The following is a 25,332-nucleotide window of genomic DNA, read 5'->3' as shown; positions in this document are numbered from 1 at the left end:
GTTTTTAATTTTTATAAATGCGTATTCACATTTCATCATTATACAACAAAAGCGATGTTACATACTAGCTCTAGCGATAATCACCTTGGTATGAGATGATGAGGTGGCATTTGTGGATGGTCAATTGTCACTGGAATGGTTTTTTTCCCTTAATACGTTTTTCTTATTATAAAACCAAGACAAGAGCGAGTCATGATGTCAAAGTAAAATAAATTTGAACTTGCTTTATGTAAAAGGTAAAATAAAACATAAAATCGTAATAAAAACACATATATTTTGCTTTTATATTTTACCAAAATTTTGGATCAAGTCCAACAAGGCAGTCTCCGGGTTACATTGCCCTCTATACAAGCTCCACGCCCGGAATTAACCCGCGCTTTACATGTAAGGCCTTTCGTTACAAGCCTCAGTTTAGTGGATCTGTTACATTATAACTAGCAGAAATATTGAATATAAAAATAAATGGATGGTACAGAGAGCTTATGTAGAACATTTAACCATCTCACCTTTGGTCATAGTATGTTCATAAAAACGTTAAACGTCCTGCGTTTTATTTTTATTTTGACAATGATACATTTTAGATTCGTTTTTAAGAAAATACTTACGACTATTTAGTAAATTAGCTTGAAATTTACACTCAAATATTAAATTATGTACAAAATCTAACATTTTACTAATTTTGGTCTTAAATCATTTTTATTTAAACAACATAAAATATAACAATAAACAGGAGAATGCACGGTTAAGCTCTTCAAAATAACATTAAAATTACCTAACTCAATTTCGATAACCTTTATTGACTAACCATTTGAAATTTTACACTGAATGTAACAAGAATTTATCAAACTTACATTGGCCAAGTAATTACCTCATTTTTGGTATATTTAATCAACATAATTCAAATAAAATTTAGACAACAAGGTTTTTAAACAAAATTTCGACTTTACCAAAATCATTGCTAAATTGTTTAAAAAATGCTAAATTGTTTTTTCTTTTTTTAGTATAACAAAACTATTGGTCCTCATTTACCTTTGGTTTATAAGAAATATATAGACAATTATATTATTGACGTATAGAAATATTGTTATAAGTAATTAAAATTTTGGAATATCTATGGTTGATTTTTAAAAGTAATTTTTAACATTTCTACTAAACATTCATCTAAAGAGTTTAGAACTCAAAATATTTAACAACATAAAAATGATCATGTGCACTGACATTGGAAACTTAAAAGATTATATTATTAGAATCAGAGTGTATTACTGTATGTAGTACATATGTCTAAACTGCATTTCTGGGTATCAGAGAACTTAGTTTAAGAATAGCATAAACAATAAATGTGAAAATAAATTAAAATATACTAGGATTCTACATAATCCTACAAAAATAGAAACAGCACATCATTCATTATCACTTTCTGAAATGTATATTTTTTATAAATTTTCGTTGACTAAAATTTTAGTTACTTTAGAAAACGATATCATGTTTATTTGGTACTCGCAATAAAAAAAGTTAAAATTATTAGTTTTCTGGCACAAATCGTCTGGCACATCGGAATAGTTCAGACCCACTAAACCGGGCGACTCCGTCAGAAGCCCCTGCGAAACCTAACTCAACTTATACACTTAACAAATTAAAGAAACAAACCACAAAGAACAACGTCGCGACGCGGGGGCCTCTCACGGACAATTTTTTGTCTAAAAATTACTTGCAAGGTATTGAAAATAATTTATCAAATTGTTTTAGGTACCATTTTCACTTACGAAACGATGATAGTGGTCGATTTATACATCGCAAGATTATAAATTATTCATATCTGATATTTGACTCGATATAGCAATATATATGTATAATATACAATTGGAACTCCTATTATTATTAATTACCTAATTTTCTTTTTATAAATCACAATCGGTAACAAGATAACTCAATACGAAACAGTCTAGAGATTTTTTATCTGAGTCTATCGACAAGGCTTGTGTCCGGCGCTCCGCGGACAGCCCCGTCGCACCCTCAATATCACAACTCGCGAGAACGAACCACCGCACGAAACATTCGTCGAAAATGTTTCAAAACGAATACACGACCAGAACGCATGAGCTGGTCGTGCGGGCGAAAGACGAAGCCGATGAGCCGGTTCGAACAATCGGCGTCCAGCGAGCGCCCTAGGGCCTACCTACATTCGCTAACTTACGGGCTGTATGTACATATTCGAGCGCGCACACGACACCCACAGCACTTATATACAATGGTCACTCTTAAATCTAACATAAGGACACTTGGAACACAGCGAGACACCAGAAGCTTCGCTCGGTCGGGCGGCGACGGGCGTCAGTCGATGACGACGTAGGGCAGCGCTATGAGCTCGCCCAGGCGCGCGCACTCGTGCCACTCCGCAAAGTGCGTGGCGCGCGAGGGTCGGCCCATCTCGTCTCGCTGCGTGTCGGCTGCTGCGGTCTCCAGCGCGCTCTGCAGCACCTCGCAGGCCTCGCTTTCCGCCTGCGGCTCGTCCGCGCCACTGGGCACGAGCGGCAGGGCCACCACGGGCGCCGCCGCCGTCTGCTCGTAGCGGTAGGGCACCGTCCGTAGCGCCGTCTCGCACAGCGCATACAGCGTCCGCCCGTCTAGCTCCTCTTTCGTCCGCTCGACCGTCCGATGCTCCTGTGGCTCGCTCACGAACCGTTTCTCGACCTCTACGATCGTTTTCGGCTCGGCACCGAACTGCGTCTCGTCCTCCGCGGTCAGCAGCGGTGCTTTCAGTCTCTCGCTCGGTTCCAGGTTCGGAATCCCGACCATCTCCGCTTCGATCGTCGGCCTCTCGCGCTCCGGCTTCGTCGTCGTCTCCGTCTCCGGGGCCTCGTCTGCCGGGGCGTCGTCGGCCGAGTCGATCGAAGCCGCATCGGGTTCGAGCTTCACTTCGACCGACGGAGCCTCGGGCGGATCGAACGGGTAAGGTCGCAGCGGGGGTGGCGAGGGCGGCGGCGGGGGCGAGGGCGGCGCCGGCGCAAACTCGGTCCACGGCAGGCTACTGCAGAGCGGAATCCGCGCGAGATTTTTGACACAATAGTCGTCGGCGTAATCGGAATAGTTGTAGAGCGGCACGACGCTCGCGAAGAGGTCGGGCTGGTCGGGCAGCGTGAGCGGGCGCACGGCGAAGCGGTGCGGCTCGGGCGGCGCGCGCGTGCCGTTGACGCCGGGCAGCAGCGCGTTGTGCAGCGCCAGCACGTGCAGCGGCCGCAGCGCGCCGCGCGCCGCCGCCGGGCACGCCGGGTCGCCCGGGCCGCACTCGTCGCCCTCGGGCTCGCCGCACGTGCACTCCGCCCACTCGCGCTCGTCCTCGAGCGGCGGGAGGACGACTGGCTCGGGCTCAGGCTCCGGTTCGGGCTTCGGCTTCGGCTCCGGTTCCGACTCGGGTTTCGGCTTTTTGTGGTCGCTACTACCGTTCCTGAGCGGCGAGTCCACCTTCAGCGGACATGCTAGAAACGACACAAGGATGTTAGGATATGTTAGGTTATTTTATTACAAAGATACAAGCGATTGCACGAAATTCCTTATTTAAAAAATAGTATTAACAAATTAGAGATTATTTTTATTTTATCACTTAAAACCATGTAATTAATTGCTTGTCACTTTTTGGTACAACTAGTATCAAAACTTAAGGTAAATTATCGAATATAATCATAAGTAATCCTGTTATATTGATAAATGACAACTTACGGTCGGGTTCTATGAGCATTACATCGGGAGAGTGGGGAGAGTTGGGTGAATGCGGGGAGGGGGGCCGCGACGGCGCCTTGCCAGTCCCCCGTGATTGGATCTGCTCGAGTAGCTCCTTAGTAGTTTTAACCTGTAATAGTTATCGATTATCGTTTTGTGAATTAGGTTAACGAAAACGAACGATCATGTATGTTGACAATAATATTATGTTTTAATAAAAAATGTAATTAAAAACAAGTAAACTTATTTTATTGTTTTTTAATTCCAGTCCAGCTATTGCGTCTAGGCAAAATAAAAGCTATTCTATAATTTTATAAAATCTTACCATTTTGAACCATATATTAAACATAATATAATAAGTTTTTGTGATTATATTACCCCCGAAAATTATAACAAACGTTACGAAACTATTCACTAATTTATAAGGAAATTGCATCACTCTTATAATTCGATTTATCATAAGAGGTCTGCCAGAATTTAATAGCCTTTATAATAATCCTTCAAAATTTTTATTGTTAAAGTAAGAACCTTTTTAGCTCCAGCAGGCGGCAGTCTGTTAACGAGCGCCGCATACGGGTCCTGCGCGTCCCGCCGCCAGCCGTTCCGCCGTCGCTCCGGCCCCGACCCGTTGCGCGCGCCCCACGCGTGCCCGTGCGGCGGGACGGGCGCGTGCGGCGCGTGCGGCGGGACGGGCGCGTGCGGCGGGACGGCTCCGTGCGCATGCGCAGACGGCTCGGTGACGGACGCTGTCGTCTCCGTGCCGGACCCAGCACGACTGTGTCCCCTATTAGTAAAGCAAAGGAAAAATTGCTATCAGGAATCTGGATAATTTGCAAAAGGAAATTACAATGGGCTTTCATTTCATTTTATACTAATACATGAGGAGACATTTTTTTTGTATTGTCTCACCGAAAAAAATACTAAACCAATATATAATACATAAAACTTCTACCAGAAGATGCAGCGCGTGTCAGAGAAGGTTTTCGTATATAATATTGCTGCATTTCGCAGATTCACTTTAAATTTAGACTATTGATGTGTGTGAACAAAAGCATTAACAAGGTAAATACCTTCTTTTCCGGGGTTTTTTGTCTCTTTTCGCTTTTTTGTCATCGAAAAGAACGTCTGCGGACGGAGGCCTCTTCACGGCTGTAATATAAATGATTTTTTTTATTTAAAAATTATTATAGAAGTATATATAATATTCATATACTTTAATTGAATATATTGTTATACTAACGAGGTGTTAACGGCTTGTGCGATGCTAAAGGGAGGGGTAGCGTTCCCTCGAAAGGGGCCGGATGGGATGGAGGCGGAGGTGGGTCGTCGTCCACCAGGATCACGTCCTGGGAGTCTGACTCGTAGCCGCCCCATGCTGTAAGGTTATAAATATTATTAATATGTCCAGCTGTCTATTGATATCAATATTACATACATGAAAAAATAAATGCAAATACTTCAAAAATCACCTCAGATTTGTTGTAAAAATTACCGTTTAGTATTATTTTAATAAATAATTATACATCAAGCCATATTTTTATACAGCCAACATAATAAATACTTCATCAAATTAAATAATTCTTTATTCAAGTATGCTCATAAGGGCACATTTGGATCGCCATGCCACAATATTGAATTAAATGTACATTTAAATCCGGTTCAGAATGCAGATTCTACCGAGAAGAACCGACAAGAAACTAAGTAGTTACTTTTGTTACCCTTTGAATTACTCAATCAAATACAATTAAATGTATCCATCAACAACAACCTCTTTCTAGGTGCAAACGATTAAGACACTGTCTTATGTAAAAGCTCTAATATGCTTAGAAATTAAAGATTAATTACTTAGGAGAAGGATTGAATTTTTTACACCACATTCATTGCCCTTGCACTGCTCTTGGCATTTTAACAAATGCTTTTAGTGCAGCATTCAATTCGTTGAACATTTTCATATTCCCTAATTCTCAGTTTATAGCTATGGAAGTGGGCTAGTTATATTGAGATTTTTATTATAGTAATGCAGTCAAACGACCCATTCACTTGATGGTATCGACTAGTAATTACCACTGTAATACATAAACTATTCCTTACGCCAGCAATGCACCACGATGGGATCGAAGTTCATTTTATATCATAGGTAGGCAAGTTGCCACCAACGCCCATAGGAATATTATATAAGGAATTATATATGGAATATTAACCATTCCTAAAATTGACAATGAGCCACCAACCTTGGGACCTAAGATATGTTATGGTTATTGTGACTGTAGTTACACTGGCTCACTCACTCTTCAAACCGGAACACAACAATACCAAGTACTGCTGTTTTGCGGTAGAATCTCTGATAAGTGAGTGGTACCTACCCAGACGAGCTTACACAAAGCCCTACCACCAGTATCTAATTAAAATTGCTCACTCAACATTCGAATTAGAACACAGGAATATAAAGCACCATTTAACAGTAGAATAAATGAAAAGTGGCACAAAACCCTACTAACAGTAACTGTGTTTATAAGTAAGGGCTGTTACCTGGTCTAAACGGAGGTCGAGGGCTGAGAACCGCGGGGCTCACCACATGCTGGAAACACATACCAGGTTAACTACAGACTATAAATATGTCATAATCTGCTGTAATAGAATATTAACCCAATATACTATATAATCCTGATAAATAAAAAATCAAATGTAGTTAAATATAAAATTGGCATTTAATGTACCTTTATGCAATTTATTAATATTATTTTATACAGTACTTTACGTGACACTGATTAGGTACTTTGATTCTACAGAGAAGAACCGGCAAGAAACCCAGTTACTCCTCGTCGACAATCAAGTTACATATATAATTAAATAAAATTGAATTATTATTTATTCTATTTATTCGAAATTAAACACAAACCCGTGAGAGGGCCGGAGATGTTAGCGGCGTGCCACCCAACCTCCGCACTTGTCGCTCAGCTGACGACCGGTTCGAACCTGTGCAATACATATTTTTAACGTTTAGCGCTAAATAATATTCAGACTATCGTTTGGACTTAGCATATGCAAAATGATTTATTAAAATGTAATAACCAGAGCTTAAGTGATACATAAAAGTTTTTTTAATTTATTTATTTTTAATTTATTTGTTTGTTTTGTTGTTAATTTATTTGTTGTTTTTATCTGTGGCTCTATATAATTATACATTCGTTACCGGCATGCGCGGGCGACGCTACCGCCGGTATGACGAGGTCCCGCCACCGTTTGACGAGCACTTTTGCTCGCCTCGCTAGTGTCGGGTCTGTGGTCTTCCTCCTTAGCTCGTTCACGTGCTTGCCCAATCTGGTGGTCTGAAAGGTATAAAGTTTATAAGAGTCTTTATTTTATATAAAATAATACCACCGATAATAATTACACAATCAGTAAAATTTAATACATACATACATAAAATTAATCAATAAAGGAGTTATAGAAATAAATGAATATGATTAAGTAGTATCAAACTTAAAGCAAATGTCAATAATAATTGTTAAAAATCTCAATATATTTTTTTTAAATGTTTCTCTTAAATTTTTTTTTTTTTTTTTTCAAATAACATAGAAGAAGATACAGATATTTATATTCTGTTCAAAATAAATAAAATATAAATATTTACCTCCAGCAGCTCTTTTGTGATATTGAATTTCTCCAAAATGGATATAATTTCATTAACAGTCTGCATGTCGACGACCTGTAAATTAAAACGTTTGTATTTATAATCTGCAATTCAAACTATAAGCCTATTTGTAGTTCTAGTGAAAGATTTAATACTTTTATTTAAAATTCATATTCGCGGTGTTTTTATTGATATTTCATTGTCTACATAAGACACTATTTATTTATTTTTTTAATATTTCTAATTATGTTAATGAATTAATTCCAGATTTCACCACTAAATGTTAAAATTTTAAATTAATTCACGATTATAATTGGTTTTTTTTTTTCATTTGCAACAAGTATTGAACATAACAAGTAATGAAAGAGCTACCGGATAAAACTTTTTCATTTTATAGTTACGGCAATTTTACGATCGAGGACAATCAATTTACTACAATGCGAAAAGAAACAAACTCAATCAATTTCCTACCATTGTAGATATTTATGTTTACATTTTTTTTTTGTAACGAAAACTATTTGAGTGTTACACTTGCTGTCCTATAGCTGAGCATAAACCTCTCTTCAGAAGGATTCGTGGTCATATCAACATTTCATGGCACAAACACACGAGCATCATCAATCATTTGGCACATGGACCTGACCTTACGAGTTATAAACCCAAAAAAATTTCAGTGTTACCACCCACGGGCTATATTCGCTAGGCTATCTCTGTTATTTTTTTTAAGCTTAGCAAAGCTAAATTAGTTACAACAGGAAATAAACTTTCAACCATACATATAGTTATGACTATGTTCTATTATTACACTGAGTCACCATTGCTTCTTTGCAAGTAACACAAAGAAACCAACTCAATAGAAAAACCCCATAGAAATCACTGTATTTCGTATCTTGATCAGCTATCCTAACCCCTGCCACCATAACAAAAATGATGCAAGTATTGAATGATATTATGTGAACAAATCCTATATTAAAATATAGTGTAAAACTGTTATTCAAGCAATTAAAATAAAACAACTACACTTTCTTTAAAATGGTGGAAAAGATGAATGAAAGTTTTTAAAAAACAAAATTAGAACTGCAACTTGAAAGTTATGAGTTATACATGATGTATAGAAGAAAATTAATAAACACAAGAGATTAAGAACAGACACAAAAGATACAATAGAGAATACAAATTACTTTTTAATATTATAGATTATCTACAAATACATGATTTTAGAGTTGTATAATAAATATCCTAAGAAAAACTTTTAATAATAAACAAAGTCATATTAAAATTAATCATAACTTTGATAAACATAGATATGATTATTTACTAATTGAATTATATAATGTACTAAGAAATGCTGCTTTAATTTTTTTTGTTAATAATTATCTAAAAAGACTTGTTTAGTTGACTTATATTTTAATAGTAATAGGCTCGTAAGCTTCACAAAAGTTGCAACTACAACTGTACAAACTTAAAATTTTATCCATCAAATCTGGCAAGAACACATAGAATACCAGCCAAAATGAATATTAATGTTTATATATAATATTCAAAACTGTGCAGTTCCTAGTATACAATAATTAAAAAAAAATGGTTTTGTGGTATTTACTTATTGCGAGTAGAAATTTAAATGTACATAAGTCAGTGTAATTAGTTACAAACGCCACAATTAATGGAGCACAATTTCTGTGCACATGGTTGGCGGATTTAAGCTTGTTTTACTGTGGTTTTATTAATTTTAAATCCGTTTTAAGTTTTTTTAAGTTACATCATTTAGTGAGTATGAATGAATAAATGTAATTAGTTTTTATTTTAATTTATTATTCAAATGCAATACTAATTAAGATAATGTTTCATTTCAACTAGATTTCTTTAATATGTTGAAATTCAATCTTATAAAAAAAGGATTTGGGTATTATATTCAATTTATTACAACAATTCTAATGCAAATATGGTCAATATATGGGTTATATCATACATGATGTACAAAATTACATAATGACATTGTATTTTTAAAAAAGATGCATATTTTTTTTTTAAACTGAATTTTTATTGTTTCCTTGTTGTACAGTTTCATGAAAGATCCACATGGACACATGGTCAAAAACGGCCAATCTTTTTCATAATATAAATAGAGTATATTTATAAAATAAATTATATATTATTGATTTAACTGGATAATGTATAACTAAAAGTTTTACAGTATTCTGATAATAAATTCATCAAGGGGTCAATGGACATTTGCCTGGTGTGTTGACCACATTGTATCCTTTTAGCATATATTATTATTAATTTTTCCAAACATAGCAGTTTTGTAAACTAATTTACCTATATCACTGGTGCAAACTCAGTTTTAGATGATGTAGTTGTTATAAAAACATTTTTTTAAACTATCTGATAACCTGCAAGTAGTATGTTATTGGTTAGTTCTGTTAGTCATAATTTCTCATAATCTATGATCTAGAGAAAATGTGAAGTGAATCTGAGTCAATTTATATCATAGATAGAAAATGAAATAAAATTCAACAACTTTTAAAATAGTGTACAGATGCAAAATTATTGTGAAAACTCGACTGACCTGTGATTACACCACCTAAACTAAGCAAAAATGTACCACTGGTATCCTCAAACCCCAAGCAATACAATAATGAGCACCACGCGCCCGATGGTTAATCCATGCTGCCACCAACAAACTCTACGACCGAGCAGAATTAAGGATACGGATAAGAACACATTTTTTTCGTTTTCGAACGAATCTAAACAAAGCTTAGCCGCAACCTGACGAAAATCTACGGGAAAGGTCACGCGTGGCACAATTCCATACTTTCACATTGCAAAACATTTGGCACTAGGGACGGAGGGACGAGAGGAGCGCTGGCGACGTCAGTGGCCCCGTACATCACTCGCAACGCTAACGTATCCACACACAAACCACATTTACATCACGGATTTCGTATAACACTTGCCCCTGCTATCGCACAGAAGTTCTACAACCTTTGTCAATCGCGCTAAGCGCTTGATATCATCGAGACAACCTTCCAAAAGGCCGAATCGCAACTCGAGTCGGGTGTCACAGGCTCGTGCGGACCGTTTCCGTATCTCCAACTTGCTTATCAGACTTTTGATCTTTAAAACTCGCAAACTTACATTGTAATTGCTATCCAACGCATTCAGAAGTCGATTACTTAGCTCATGAGCGTTATTACTCATTTATAAACGAAAATATTTAACTAAATACGACGAACGTGTCTCGGCTGCGTCGTAATGGCGGACCGACGACTACGTATGCCCGTGCCAGGGCATTTTAGCCGAATAATTCAGCTGATATCTACTACAGGCGACGCACACTCGTGTTTTTCCGTTTCTTTTGACGGGAAAAACGTTTATTTTATTATTATGGCCGCTAGATGGCACTGACTACAAAATAAAATTATAAAAAGTAGACTATTATTTTAGACTTAAAATAGGTACTCATGATAAAAAATATAAAAATAAATCATTGTATATACAATATATATGTTTATCGATATAATATAAATGACAAAACAATTAATAAGATTGTACTTAGCAACACATGGTAAAATATTTTTTTAAGCGGGTAAGACTACTTAGTTTATTTCAGTGATTTACCAAAAGATGGCTCTGCTTAGCATTATAGTCTTATTTTCAATTTTTGAACGCAAAATTTATACCAAAGATAATAAAATTGTAATTATACCTAAGAAGAAATATTAATAAATTTAAAGGTTTTGCTACGTAAAGTACCAGATGTGTCTGTATGTATTTTGTTTTTAATATGTATATGCACTAGCTCCTGTGGATTAGTTATAGGAACAAATTAAAATATAATTACTTTTCTCTGTTTTTTATATCTAAACCTAAACTTTATAAAAATTCCTCCAGCACTTCAAGCGTGATGAAGATAGAACATTAAAATATATATATTTTTTAATTTATGATATAAGCTTAGTAGTTCATAATTATAATGAAATTGTTAAGTGCTTATGGCTAAATAAATAGAAATGTAATAAAACTTAATCAACATTATTCAGCTCACATGTAATAAAGTATTAAAATGCAGATTATTAGCTGTGTTGAACTTGGAACACTAAGCGATAACCTATATATGTAAGTTATAAAAATTAAAAATATAAAAATAAGTTACAATTTAATTAATAATTATTTAATTCTAAATAACGTGTTTTTAATTTTTTTATTTATATTAATATTATCAATTTTAGATTTGATTTTAGTTTCTGAACGAAAAAATTGCAAATAATCAGGGGTAAATTACAAAAAAATATATATCGCACGGGCAACATTTCTAGGGAGAAACAAACGACAGCGAGCCATCTTTCAAAACGTAAAAGTGTCACTTTTCAATTTGTAAAGTAGTAGTGTGTCGCGTAAAATATGATGGCTTGCGATATATAAATACTTTCATTTTGTTATGAAATAAAGCGAACGTACTGGTTGCTCTTAAAAATCCGGGTTTCTTAGTGTATTTTGCATATATGATGTATAATACGATCGAAGAGATTGGGTGTTTATAAATGGCGAAAATAATAGTTTATTTGTGTGTTGTGTAGTGAGTGGAAATGGATCGTCGGTGTTCACAGTCGGTGCGGACGCTAGTTTTCGACGATTCCGATTCTGATCCACCCAAAGGTGGGAAGAAAAAGGATTTGTCGGCATCTGCGGCGCCGTCTTCATTGAACCAAAGCGCGGAAGGTCAGAAATTTTAATGTATTGTCAGAGTTAAGCGTGGTGTAGTAATTCGCGGTGTTTTCAAGGTTTATTCAGCTGTCAATAATCGCGATTGCTAAATATTATCAATACATACATATAGCTTATTACTTGGTGTTGATTTGAATATCAATTTAATTTAAGTCGAAAACTTTTATACATTATTTTTTCACAAAACATATTTTAAATTGACATCTATTAAAATACAAAAATAAATACGTCCAACGACTATTTTTAAGTAAGTCATTTTATTTTTAACTACCTTCGTTTTTAATTATAAAAAAAATTCAAGTATTGTTACAGTAATTATAATTTATTTACAAACTGAACTAAAACCTGTTATATTTTACTAATAAAGTAATGTAGTAATTATTTTATAAAAAAAAATCTTATATTTTATTAGACCTTTTTTTGTTTAGCTTAAATAAATTTGCCAACAAAATAAATAAAAAAAAAATATATAATTGCTGTTAAATACATAGACATAATACAATGCATTAAACCGAAGGTAAATATTAAATTTTCGAAATAATTAAGTCTATAAAGAAAGTGAACATAAGAATAGGCATTGATATGAACAAACGACTTTACTAAAAACATATTACTGCTAATATATTTTAGATATCAAGGTAAGTAAATAATTTGTAGCATAAAAGTTTAATAAGATTCGATTTCAGTTTAAAAATAACATTAAACAGAAAACAAAACTGTAATATGAAATCCTCAAATAACAACTCTGAATATGAAAAAAAGTTAACACTTGCACTTTTCAAAATTGGAACAACTAAAAAAAATATATCTTAATACTTTTCAGTATTAAGTATTATTATATTATACATACATATATATAGAAACAATGTAAAAATATGTTTCCATGACAAATATGCTTTGAAATTATATATGACAAAATTTTATAAACATATCATGTCACATCTTGATATTATAAGATTCTTAATAGCTACAGAAATATTTGTCTTAAAGTTCATAATGAAAATAAATAGTCAGTACTTAATGATAGCTAGTACTTAATAACATAATATTTACACAAAAGTTACTGATTGATAAAAACAGTTGTGTCAGTATGATTGCATACAATTTATAGTATTTTGACAGGACTAAGAGAATTGCTATACTTTGTTTACTTTTTTAGTCTTATAGAATACTAGCTTCACCCATTGCTCATGAACATGCATAAATCACATAAATTTAAAATGTACTTTAAAAAATAATAATTAAAATTTATATAATTCTCTACAATAAATGCTTGAACATTTTTATCTGTTAATTAAAACTGAATGATATTTTGTATTAGTCAATCTAGATAAATAAGTTTGTATATAATTAAGACAATAAAAACAAGTACAATTACATGTTCTGAATAAAAAAGCTTCATAACACCTACCATAACATTATGATTTGTTTCAACAATGAGGCTGTGGGAACTGCTTTATGACAAATACAGTTATCTTTGGTTTTAGCACACTTTTTATTATGTATCACACATTTACCTATATCACGTTTTATTGAAGCTTTGTTATTGAATTTTTTTTTTCATAAAATATGAAGAAGAGATGTTTTATGTATCCCCAAGAATCATTGTTTGATTGTATTATTTGTTTTGTGTTTCAGAATGATCTATTCTAATGACCTTTTGACTGCCTTAATGGTCTAAGAGCTTGCATATAGGGCCCCGGATCCCAAAGTTCTAGATGCGAATCCCAGGTGGGGTCATTAAAAAGTTATTGTGTTTTTCCGTGAAGAAATACTAAGCTTAAGCCCCAAATCAGGAAGTTGGCGGTATTTACATTTCTGTGCTGCTAATTGTCCATAAAGTTGTCAATGCTGCACCTGAACCTTTTCCTCATTGTATTGGATTTGACACTTCGCAGTTGGCTAGTCTCCCTTGAGATTGGACGCAGTCACTGAAATCATCATCATTATGGCTGTATAATTATATTCATTAACACAGTTCATCATCAAATCATTAAAAACAAATAATATTTTCGAAATTTGTTTAGAAGTTGATAATGTAACTAAAGACATCTATTACAGTATTACTAAAAATGGGAAATTAATCACTTAACAAATTCTTTCTTTATTAATTAACGCTATGACTAATTAAAAACGCTATAATTTTTGAGGCTTCTATTATACATAATACTGTAATATAAAGGACATTGTTTTAACGATTCATTTATTAATTGAGACTAATTGATATAGGTGTTACAGATAAGATAATTAAATAAGTTAACGATCTGCACTGTCTGTATATTATAAAAGATTAGTACTGACAATGGCAACACCTGTGGAATGCTCTTAAAAAAAAAGTGCAATTTCAGCATAACATCTTTGTCTAACTCCAAAATGGCATAGGTCACATTCATTGATTATATACATTGATTGTATACAGCTAAAGATTGAAATAATCTGGCAGCTGTCATAGAATCGTACAATGGCATAATCTTCTTTATTTAGGGTCTACATTACAAAATGATGGATTCCAAATTTGAAGTCTTAAGGCTGTGCATTGATAAACATTGAGTCAAGTCTTGCCTACTACATATTCGATACCATCAATGTATTTTTGATAGTAAATATCTATTACGGTATACAGATGGACGAAGAGGTCTTTGTTTTCTTGATCATCCAGTTTTCAAACCAATGTGTTTACAATACATCTCTTATCAATTTAATTTCCTAGCTGATATCTCAATCAGTCTAATTATAAAGCGCTATTTGGATTTATATCTAATATTAATTTTAATTGTGTTATTATATTTGCTTATCATGGATCATATTAGAATCATTAATTTTTATTAGATTTTCTAATATCATTAGATTAATTTCAAAACGGTAATTCCATAATTATATACATAATTATATATACTTGCTCATGCCTTAACTCTCTTAGTTTTTTATAATATATGTACATTTTAAAGTTTAATATACAATGTACATACATCATAAATTCGTAGTCGGTCAGTTATTGAATGTTCACATCTTAGTATTTTGATTATTATATATTTTAGTATTTTGGACTTATTTTAATAGGCTAGTGTGATAGTGTGTGTATTTGTGTGTATGTGTGTGTTATTTTCTTTCCGACATTTGTAAACATACAAAGGTATTTGCCCTCTTTTGCTTCCTATCAATCAGTGATACTTATATATTTGGCCTAATGTTTACGATCATTACTAACACAGATAACAATAGAAGCTCTGTTTACATTTTACATCAATCAATAGGGACCACTATATTTATTTTCGTATTCGATTTTCAACCGTAGTTTTAAAGGTTTTAGATTTCAAATTGATTATTTATAAAATTTTGTAATTCAGTCTCATATAAGGGTGGATATTACCTTCACGGTAGCATGCGAAAGCGATCCCGTGGCGTTCCTCGTTAAGGCGGAAAGTGTACCGCTGGTTTTTTAGTGTTTATTCCGATGTTCGGGGCACACTCGGCGCCTTGAACACCAGCGAGCCCCACATGGGGTATGTGGGTTTCAGTTTCCCCCACTGTTACGTCACGGTAACGTCATTTGTAGTGGGTAGTTTGGTCGGTAAGGAGTTCCGTATGCGAGGGAGGCTTGAATGAAAAGGGAGCAACAATACCTTGAAATTACATTTATGCTCACACAGTGGGGGTTAAAAAATAAAGTCTTAATATTATAGCATTATTTAAATGTGTTAACGTTAACCAGTTGACATTCTTGAAAATTTATTTTAGTAATGGTATATGATTCAAAGGTGAGTAAGGTTATCACCGCGACTACATTATAATATTGAATACCTTTCATCGAAAAATATATTATGTACATTTTAATTAATGTTCTAACATTGTTATTAGTCTGTATGTTTACAAATTATGTACGTAAGTTTAATAAATTTATTTATTTGCGCAATACACGTGATTGATAATAAATTCTTTTTAACTCTAAATGTGCTACAAAATCAAATTAAAATATACTTTATTCAAGAATGCTCTTATATTCTTACTTTATATTCTTCAATTCGAAAGATTACATGAAAAGCAAGCCGGTTTTAACATAACCATGTAAAGCCGGTAAAAATTCATTAAATACTTATTATTTCGAATAGAATTACACAAACAACTAATATACGTTTAAATTTATATATCCTGCATGGAAATCAATGTGTACTAACTGCACATTATTTTATTATCTATTTATAAATAAAACTATTCGTGTATTGAGTAACTAAGCATTGAAATAGTGGATGAATATTAAAAATAAAGTTAAATTTCCTGTGTGCATGAGAGCTGTATAAAATGGCGGCTAATGCAATTACGGAATCTGTTTGTGATGGAATTTAAACTGGGGGCGAGCGGGGTAACTACCCCCTATATTATAGTAACAGCAACATATCGAGAGAGTATTTGTAATATGAAATAGCTAACCGAGTGGCTAAAGATCAATAAACTATATAAACTCCATCTCTGGAGAATAAGATAAGCTCTTTTTTGTTAAATATTCGAACATTGCTTGTTAATTAAAAATATATGTTACGTAGCGTTTTACGAGCCGCTATAACTGGGGGCGTTGAATGTGTGACATATTTTGTATATCTCTTGGGAATCCATGTATACAAACTTTTATTTTATAAAAAGAATTATACCGAGTACTGACGAACTCCTGATCGACACGATCATATAGAGTTCAGGTGGTTAAACAATGTCTTTACATACTTCCCTAAGCACGGGAGTGTAAATATTGTTAGTTCCCTAACTTCCGGTTTGCGGGGTAGCAAATGCTTTGAGAGAAAAACTCTTAAAAATACTGTTTACTAGCCTAATTTATACGTTTAAATTTAGAATGTCTGAATATGTAGCCTTAAAAACTAGCCACTTTTTTGATGCAGCGGAATTCTTTAAAAGAGAACCTGGTTTTAGCGCGAGAAGGGAACCGGGTTATGTGAGATTGAAATGCCCTATCACCGAGAGAAACTTGACTAAATGCTTACATTACTTCACCAAAAGACTTGTTATCCTTTGCAATCCTACACATAATAGATGGCAATATTTTTTTAGCCCTGTTAGCTGAGATTATGTGCCATTAACCCAAGAAGACTAAGATCAGTCTCGAGATATCAGCATCAAACTGATTATTATTTTCATCGTTAACCGTTTCTAATACCGTTAATCTAGTAACAGCTTTCTGTATATGTTCCCGTTGATAGATATAATCTTAAATGTACACTTTTATATGTCTACTTTGATATTTCATACACAGCAGAGCCGGGATTAACTATGTTGGGGCCCCTAAGCAACACACGTCTCAGGCCTCTTCAACCTTTTGTATCTTCATAAAATATATTTTTTATCGTTTTTGACGAAACGTTTTTGATCCTACGTGAAATGTTTTTGCTCTCTTTGCACAAATAAAAACTTTAAACCTAAATAATCAATCGAGCTACATCGTGCAAAGTATTCGTTCTTATAGCCTAATTTTATTATCGATTTATTAGCGACACATAATTATGCTGTGCTAATAAAAAAGACGATTCATCGTTTTTTTTGCACGTATATTTATATATATTTTGTTTATTTTCTGTGTGTAAGTTGAAATTGTTTGCGTAATCACTTTTATCGGAAAAGTTTAGAAAAATTCAATACAATAACTATAATGAGTAATATAATAACAAAAATGAGTTTAAAATTTTTATTGCACGAGTTGGTTTTCGTAATTACAAAAAATGCTTCCAAAATAATACTTTAAACCTTTAAGTCAAAAGGCCGAGAAGCGATATAACAAATCTCGTCACTTTCCAAACAAAATAAACTTAAATTACTTGCAGTACGGAATATGGATTTCACCCGAAAGTTATCATTATAAAACAGCAATTACTCTTGTATGTGTAATAATTAAAGTACATATGGTAATAATGATTTATTTACATGAAATTTAATTCATATAAAATCATGCAATTAAATAAATCCATAATTTTATGATATTTATCATCTAATTATTCTAAGTTTGTACGTTCGCATTTCGTAATATGCTATTGTAAATATTTAACAAATATGTAACATTAATATTATGATATACTTGCGAGGAGTTATATTGTCTGTGTATAAATGTATATATAAATATATGAAAAGTAATCGCGAGCTTAGTATGTATATAAAAATATACATATATGCCACTTGTCGTGGTGTCCGGTTCAACTGTGTCGGTCTACTAATCTCTAGCAGTATACCATTGTCAAGCTTTATATTATATAAGATTAATAAAAAAACAATCTACCCCTAAACGCTCATGGGAAACCCGGTGAGCCATCACGTTTTTTACAATTGTCTTCTGTTTGGGCATTCGTTGCGTCGCTAACAAACCTTATTTTGTTTCGTAATTTGTCACGTTTTTTGTATTGTTGAGAATTTTGCTCACGAGGCTTAAGATTGGGAAACACGACCCGCTTTGTTAAGTAAGTTTGGATTTATGCCTCGTTATGACTTATCTTTATCAATATTAACTTTTTACAGTTGAAGAACAATATATATAAAAAATTTACATTGAGAACTTAAATAATTATATATGTTTAAGACCGAAGTAATCAACAGGGTTGCCAAATGTTGAATGAAATAACAACTATATTTAAGTGTTGACGAAAATTTGCTCAAATATATAGCATTTAATAAACATGCACACTATATAAAAAAAAACTAGACTGCGTGATTTAGGAGAATCCAAAAAAATGATTAACGCCATCTAGTATCATGTTTTACTTCTAACAATACGTAAATAAAAAAAAACAGCTTTACAAATCACGACCGCGTAGAATTGTTGCAAAAATGCTAGCAAAATTTCCCCTTTTGAATCGAAAATCCAATTCTCTGGGCGAAATATTAACCAGCTCTGTCACGAGTGGAGGCAATTTGGTGTTATATGTTTTAGAAAGGTTCTCATACAATATATATTAATACTTATTGTTATGTGTGTTGCTTTATTTGGCCTTAATATAAAGTTTTCTTTTTCATTTGCAAATAGCTGCTCTAAAATTTTGTTTATACTTAATTAATTCTTGTTTTACCTTAACCACGATCACTTCATTATCAGATCATTAATTTATGTGACTCAAGCCTTAATTCTGTTCTTTTCATATTAGTGGCCTTTGTCCAGCTTTAGGGCTTATATGACCTATTACTTGCCTCATTATACTGGTACAACAATACATTCGTTTTGTCTTTAGGGATTTTGTAAAGTAGTACCATCCCAAGAGGCACTTTGTCACGCCGAAATTTCCAACTAGGTGGACAGTCATTTGATTAATTATTTAATTGATGAAAACGAAACGACCTCGATTTAGGTACTAATTATTTACTGCCTAAACTTTTATTGCGACTTCTCGAGTGAATGTTGTTCGTTTGTGAGTGTACCGTTATAGTATGATGAATCGACTGTATTATTTATTTGGTTCTCGTCTAAACTCATTCTGGTCGTGTCGGATGTGCCGTCTCATCGCATTGTGTGATTAAGGGAATAGAAAGTGCACTATGATATGACCCGCGTAGTTGGTTAGCCCCTTGAGAATTTCAGGTGGATAGCATCATTACTTATTTAATATAACCGTAACAGCCTGTGAATGTCCCACTGCTGGGCTAAAGGCCTTCTCTCCCTTTTTGGGGAGAAGGTTTGGAGCTTATTCCACCACGCTGCTCCAATGCGGGTTGGTGGAATACACATGTGGCAGAATTTCAGTGAAATTAGACACATGCAGGTTTCCTCAGGATGTTTTCCTTCACCGTAAAGCACGAGATGAATTATAATCACAAATTAAGCACAATCAGTGGTGCTTGCCCGGGTTTGAACCCACGATCATCGGTTAAGATTCACGCGTTCTTACCACTGGGCCATCTCGGCTCTTATTTAATGTGTATAATGTTTATCAGTATAAGTCCTTGGGTCATTAGATTCCTAGATGCTATCAGATTAAGATATTATTTGCCCAATGGTTTTAATATAACGAGTTACTGATTCTTAAGATCGCGGTGTTGATTACTAGAGAAATTTTATGCTTTATTTACTTAGTGGTACTACACAAATTAAAGTACGTTAAAGTTATTAGTACACAAATTCTACCGCTAAACGACACTGTTTAGTAATATTGTTGTTCCGGTTTGAAGAGTGAGTGAGCAATTTTAGTTACAGGTACAGGAAACATAACTTCTTAGTTACTAAGGTTGGTGGCGCATTGCCGTACGGAATGGTAAATATTTCTTACTGTGCTAATGCCTACTAACGGTGGTACCTACCCAGAGACCGGCTTGCCTAAACCCGTACCTCCAAATAGTTTTGTGCTCATTTTATTAACAGAAATAAAAGCGTATATAAAAGCGTATATAGTAAATGCGTATGCGTATGCGTATGCGTGTAAAAGCGTAAATAAAAGTGTATACAGCAGTTGAGGTTTGCGCTTTATTTATTTGCACGACTTGCTTTCTTTGTGATATGCACACAAATTATAATCGACAATGAACATAGATGACGAAAGGGATTTCTAACTGCTCTCCTAGCTACCCGTTGATAATGTATTTTAAGTGTATAAATGTTTTAGAAAATTAAACTTTTCTCATTAAAAGTTTATATATAATTCCTTCGAGATTTCTCTTACAGAGTCAGTTATTCGTTTTGTAACTGAGATATTTTAGAGGGATAATTAGTTTTGGTTTAGATTCGATTTAAACTGGTAATTTCCAGTTATTCAAAGGGTTCGTATGTTAGTTATCGTCTATTATAGCCAGATGTACATTTTTAGGTATACATTACAGAAACCTTATTCATAATGCTTATCTAGTAGTCCCAGTGTTGAATAAAGGCCGGACATATTATAGTGCACAAGCGTGTTCGCATTCTCTATTCTATTACTCTCATTGAACTTATCTGATAGAACGGGAAATTGGTCACGATTGGAAAGAGTCAGCACAAGCAAAAAATTTCGAGGCACGGCAGTATAAACAATTCTACTCCTATCAGGTATCAGACGCCTGGTTGTTACTGAGACTTTTTCGACTGAAAAACCTAAATATTTGGATGTTCTGGGTTAAAACCTGACCCGGTGTTTGAACCCAGAACATCCAGGATCTTTAACCTTATAGGCTAGGCACAGATAATTGATCAACGAGACCGGAAAATTGAATTGAATAACAGAGGTATAACAATGCGCTCAATCCACAATTGCCGGTTTGAGTTCGCGCGCGCGCACGGCTCGGTTGTAAAAATAACGATAATCGACGAAATCGTAACCTTTCCATTTAAATAAATATAGAAATGGTGCACTCAAATATTCGTCCATGAATATTAAGAATTCGCGGAAATGTAAGTTTCTCGCCAACAAATCAGTATGAAATATTACTCATAACTGTTGTTAAGGAAACGTTTTGATTCTACAAACGTGAGTGCGTATCGTATGAAATAGTACCTAAACAAACAGGACAATGTAGGTTCATAATCATAATCATAATACAATTAAAACGATATAATGACATTACAATATGAAACTGGTTCGTGAGTAACTCGACTATATCATATGGTAATTTTGTTACCATTTAAAATCAAATTAATTGAATTTGGCTTACATTCGTGTTGCATATTAGTTTCCTAGATGTTGTCAAAACTTTTAGATATTATTTAGATGATATTTTAATTATAATTAGTTACTGATTAATATGAATATAAAGTTTATTAAACGACTAGCGCTTAACTCCCGATTTCGCCCTTATACGACATAACAACTATGTTTAATTATATACGTCAATATAACTTTTTTTTTTTTTTATAGAATAGGAAGACGGACGAGGATATGGGCCACCTGATGGTAAGTGGTCACCAAACGCCCTTAGACATTGGCATTGTAAGAAATGTTAATCATCGCTTACATCACCAATGCGCCACCAACCTTGGGAACTAAGATGTTATGTCCCTTGTGCCTGTAATTACACTGGCTCACTCACCCTTCAAACCGGAACACAACAATATCAAGTACTGCTGTTTTGCGTTAGAATATCTGATGAGTGGGTGGTACCTACCCAGACGAGCTTGCACAAAGCTCTACCACCAGTTAGAATATAATAAGTATACAAAATACTATGTAGTAATATACTATGTATTATTATAATATACTTATTATATTCTAACAGTCTATGATAGTGATTTAATGCTTTTATTATTAAGGATTACGTAAGACAACGCCATCTACATAAAAAAGCAGTAAATATATACTTATAAATATTGTTTAGCGTAATTAGTTAACAATGCTTTGTCTTCTTCACTCTAATCTCCAATAAATAATGACGGAAAGAGCGAAATCAGTGTTTAACTGATCAACCGTTAAGCAATGTTTATAAGTGAGGGCGTAATGTATTATGACTTCTGATAGATTCAATTGTTTCTAAAGAATAAACGTTAACGGATCAGTCACGGATTTTATATATATTATATTCGCACTACATGTCCGATTAGACTAAAGATAAGCATGTCTAATGTTAAATGTATTATTTGTGAATAATTTTATCGTAATCGTGAGTCATGTGCATGGATTTTGTTTAATTGAAAATAAAGTAAAGTAACAGTCTGTAAATGTCCTACTACTGGGCTTAAGGCCTCCTCTACTTTTTGAGATGGCTTGGAGCTTAATCCATTCAGCAACCATCAACCTGGATTAATATGCTCCAAAGTTTCTCTTCAAAAAGAAAGGAGACTTTTGCGTAGTTGTGTGATTACAGGCTATTGGGATACATTTAAATATCTAAAATTTGTTTAACGATAAGTTGGAATAATTCCACGAGATGTTGTGGGCATAGTTTAAAGTACTTGGAGTAATCTAGTTCAGATATTCTTCATGTAGGCGACCCTACGCCCACGGCATGAATCTTATATCTAAGTTTACTTTCTTCGCCTACGTTCTATATAAAGCCGTTTCACAGTTATATAAGTATATTGAAAGGGCATACTAAATCTATAACTTAGAAGTAAAGTCTATTTGTCGAATCTATTGTGAATCTATTTTCTGATGCAATAGCAAAAAACTAAACGCTTTAAGCGCTTGAAATATTCTGTAAATACGATGTCTGGATGTGAACGCTTCGAAAATTGTTTTGAAATGTTATGTACAACAAGATTATTTGATTTGATTAATACTTGCTGATGCTGATATGATTGCTTGGCGCTCTGTAAGCGCGTCTGAGTAGGCAGTACCATCTCATCATATGTTCTACCGCAAAACGCCAATACTTAATATTATTGTGTTTAGTTTATGTGAGGTTTGAAGGGTTAGTATGCCATCGAGAAGCATAACATCTGAATCTTAAGGTTGGTGGCGCATTGGCGATGTTTATGCGATATAGTGATCACTTACGATCAGGTGAATGACACATGACCTGCCAGTCTACATACCCATTTGAAACATCCTTGAACGTTCCTCCGAATACATTTTGTTATGCGGTTTCATCACCGAAACCGTAATGGCGGCAAATTGAATCACCAGTTCATTAGCATCCTATTCGTGGTTACTCTCCAATATATAATTATAAACGATTTTTTTTTTTACCAAACAAGCGATTAATGACCTTAAGTGTTACTAGTAAATGGAATAAGAATAGAAAAAAAAATGTTGGAACACGCTTATTCATATTATATGTATGCATCAAGGTTCCATAACGATTGCAGTCAAATTTCAAACCGTGGAACAACTAGACATGTATAATCAAAGCTTCATAAATTTCAAAGGCATTTTTTTAATGTTAGTTATTTGTATGTTTTTTAACTCGACTAAGCGTAAATTTTGTGCTAGGCATCTGTATAAAATATTTAAAAAAAACACAGTGTTTAGTCCTAGATGTGACTAAATTACAGGTATGTTTCCTCACGATGTTTTCCTTCACTGTCGAGCACGAGATGAATATATAAACGAACATTAAGCCCAACACGATCTTTCGATTTTAACCAAATGATCGTAATCATTGATTTATCTCTTTCTGTCATTATTGATTTGACATTCGAAAGAAGAAGACAGCATTGTTTAATCAGCCGCTAAACAAAGTTTATAAATACAGTCGTTAGTGTGCTATGGCCTATGTTTCATTGTTAATAAGAATTATAATAAATTATACTTGGAGATATAAAATATTGTATCTAGGTACATTTTTATAAGATTTTTATCTGATCTGATTGATATAAAAACGTTTTTTTTTTATAGAATAGGAAGGCGGACGATCATATGGGTAACACGCTGAAACTAAGCGACAGAACTAGCCGACAGATGACATTCCTGAGCCTAAACTTTTCTACGCGACTGTACTGTACTTTGTTGCTTTGTGCGCTCCCTTTACCGCAGGAAAAATTAAAAAAACTGTTTAATTATTCCTGCGCCGCATTTTTGTGGTTATTATTTCTTTAATGTTCCTTTAATTAACTTGCATATAAAATTTCAAGTTTCTAAGTCAACCCGTTCAAGAGTTATAAAAGCAACAAAGTATAGACAGTCGCGTAGAAAAATTTAGGCTCAGGAATTTCATCTGTCGGCTAGTTCTGTCGGTTAATTTCAGCGACGTGACGATCCTATGGGCCACCTGATGGTAAGTGGTCACCAACGCCCATATACATTGGCATTGTAAGTAATGTTAACCATCGCTTACATCACCAATGCGCCACCAACCTTGGGATCTAAGATTTTATGTCCCTTGTGCCTGTAATTACACTGGCACAAGGGACATAAATCACTCACTCACCTTTCAAACCGGAACGCAACAACACCAAGTACTGCTGTTTTGCGGTAGAATATCTGATGAGTGGGTGGTACCTAGCCAGACGAGCTTGCACAAAGCTCTACCACCAGTATATGCAGGAGTGACTAGTATTGATAACAACCTAAAAATTGATAACAGACGAAACTGTAAACACGGTTTCAATAGATAGCTCAAATCACAGTTATCGGTGACAGATACTATCAGTGAAGGCTAGAGAGACTCGAACTGATAACAAAACCGTATCACATCAAAAAAAAAAAAAATTCCCCGCTTCATATGTGAATCTTTTGTTTTTTTTACATAAAATATAGTCTGATAAGAATTCGTTAGCACACTTAATATACATAACTGTGTAAGTGGCTTTGCAAAACATTTTTTTTACATAATAAACATTTTTAATGACAATAAATGTCATATATATCTAATATCTACATCCAAACCCGAACCAACCATATTTTTTTTATTTTTAAGACTTTATTTTC

At 34.0% G+C, this 25,332-nt stretch overlaps 2 protein-coding genes across 4 annotated transcripts in view; one reads left to right on the top strand and one right to left on the bottom strand.

Annotated features, from left to right (window-relative positions):
- Nucleotides 1–254: 254 nt before the first annotated feature.
- On the bottom strand, nucleotides 255–10,652 carry LOC126777972 (uncharacterized). The gene is made up of 10 exons (XM_050501330.1): nucleotides 10,490–10,652; nucleotides 7,352–7,426; nucleotides 6,911–7,046; nucleotides 6,617–6,693; nucleotides 6,247–6,295; nucleotides 4,958–5,092; nucleotides 4,788–4,866; nucleotides 4,246–4,501; nucleotides 3,718–3,847; nucleotides 255–3,476 (listed from the first exon to the last, which is right to left on the bottom strand). Exons 1-10 carry the CDS (start codon nucleotides 10,550–10,552, stop codon nucleotides 2,332–2,334), a joined length of 2,145 nt encoding a protein of 714 aa, XP_050357287.1. The 5' UTR covers nucleotides 10,553–10,652; the 3' UTR covers nucleotides 255–2,331.
- A 1,042-nt stretch (nucleotides 10,653–11,694) lies between these two features.
- LOC126777966 (microtubule-associated serine/threonine-protein kinase 3) overlaps nucleotides 11,695–25,332 on the top strand; it is a 91,132-nt gene continuing 77,494 nt past the window's right edge. For all 3 annotated transcript variants that reach the window (XM_050501317.1, XM_050501318.1, XM_050501316.1), the window contains exon 1: nucleotides 11,695–12,073. In XM_050501317.1, coding sequence (XP_050357274.1) covers nucleotides 11,941–12,073 — 133 coding nt within the window. In that variant the 5' untranslated portion in view covers nucleotides 11,695–11,940. The remainder of the gene's footprint in view (nucleotides 12,074–25,332) is intronic.

The sequence above is a fragment of the Nymphalis io genome, chromosome 24 (genome assembly GCF_905147045.1).
Source record: "Nymphalis io chromosome 24, ilAglIoxx1.1, whole genome shotgun sequence".
NCBI classification, from domain to species: domain Eukaryota; kingdom Metazoa; phylum Arthropoda; class Insecta; order Lepidoptera; family Nymphalidae; genus Nymphalis; species Nymphalis io.
The sequence above is the reverse complement of the archived record's forward strand: the minus strand, read 5'-3'. Positions and strand labels throughout refer to the sequence as shown.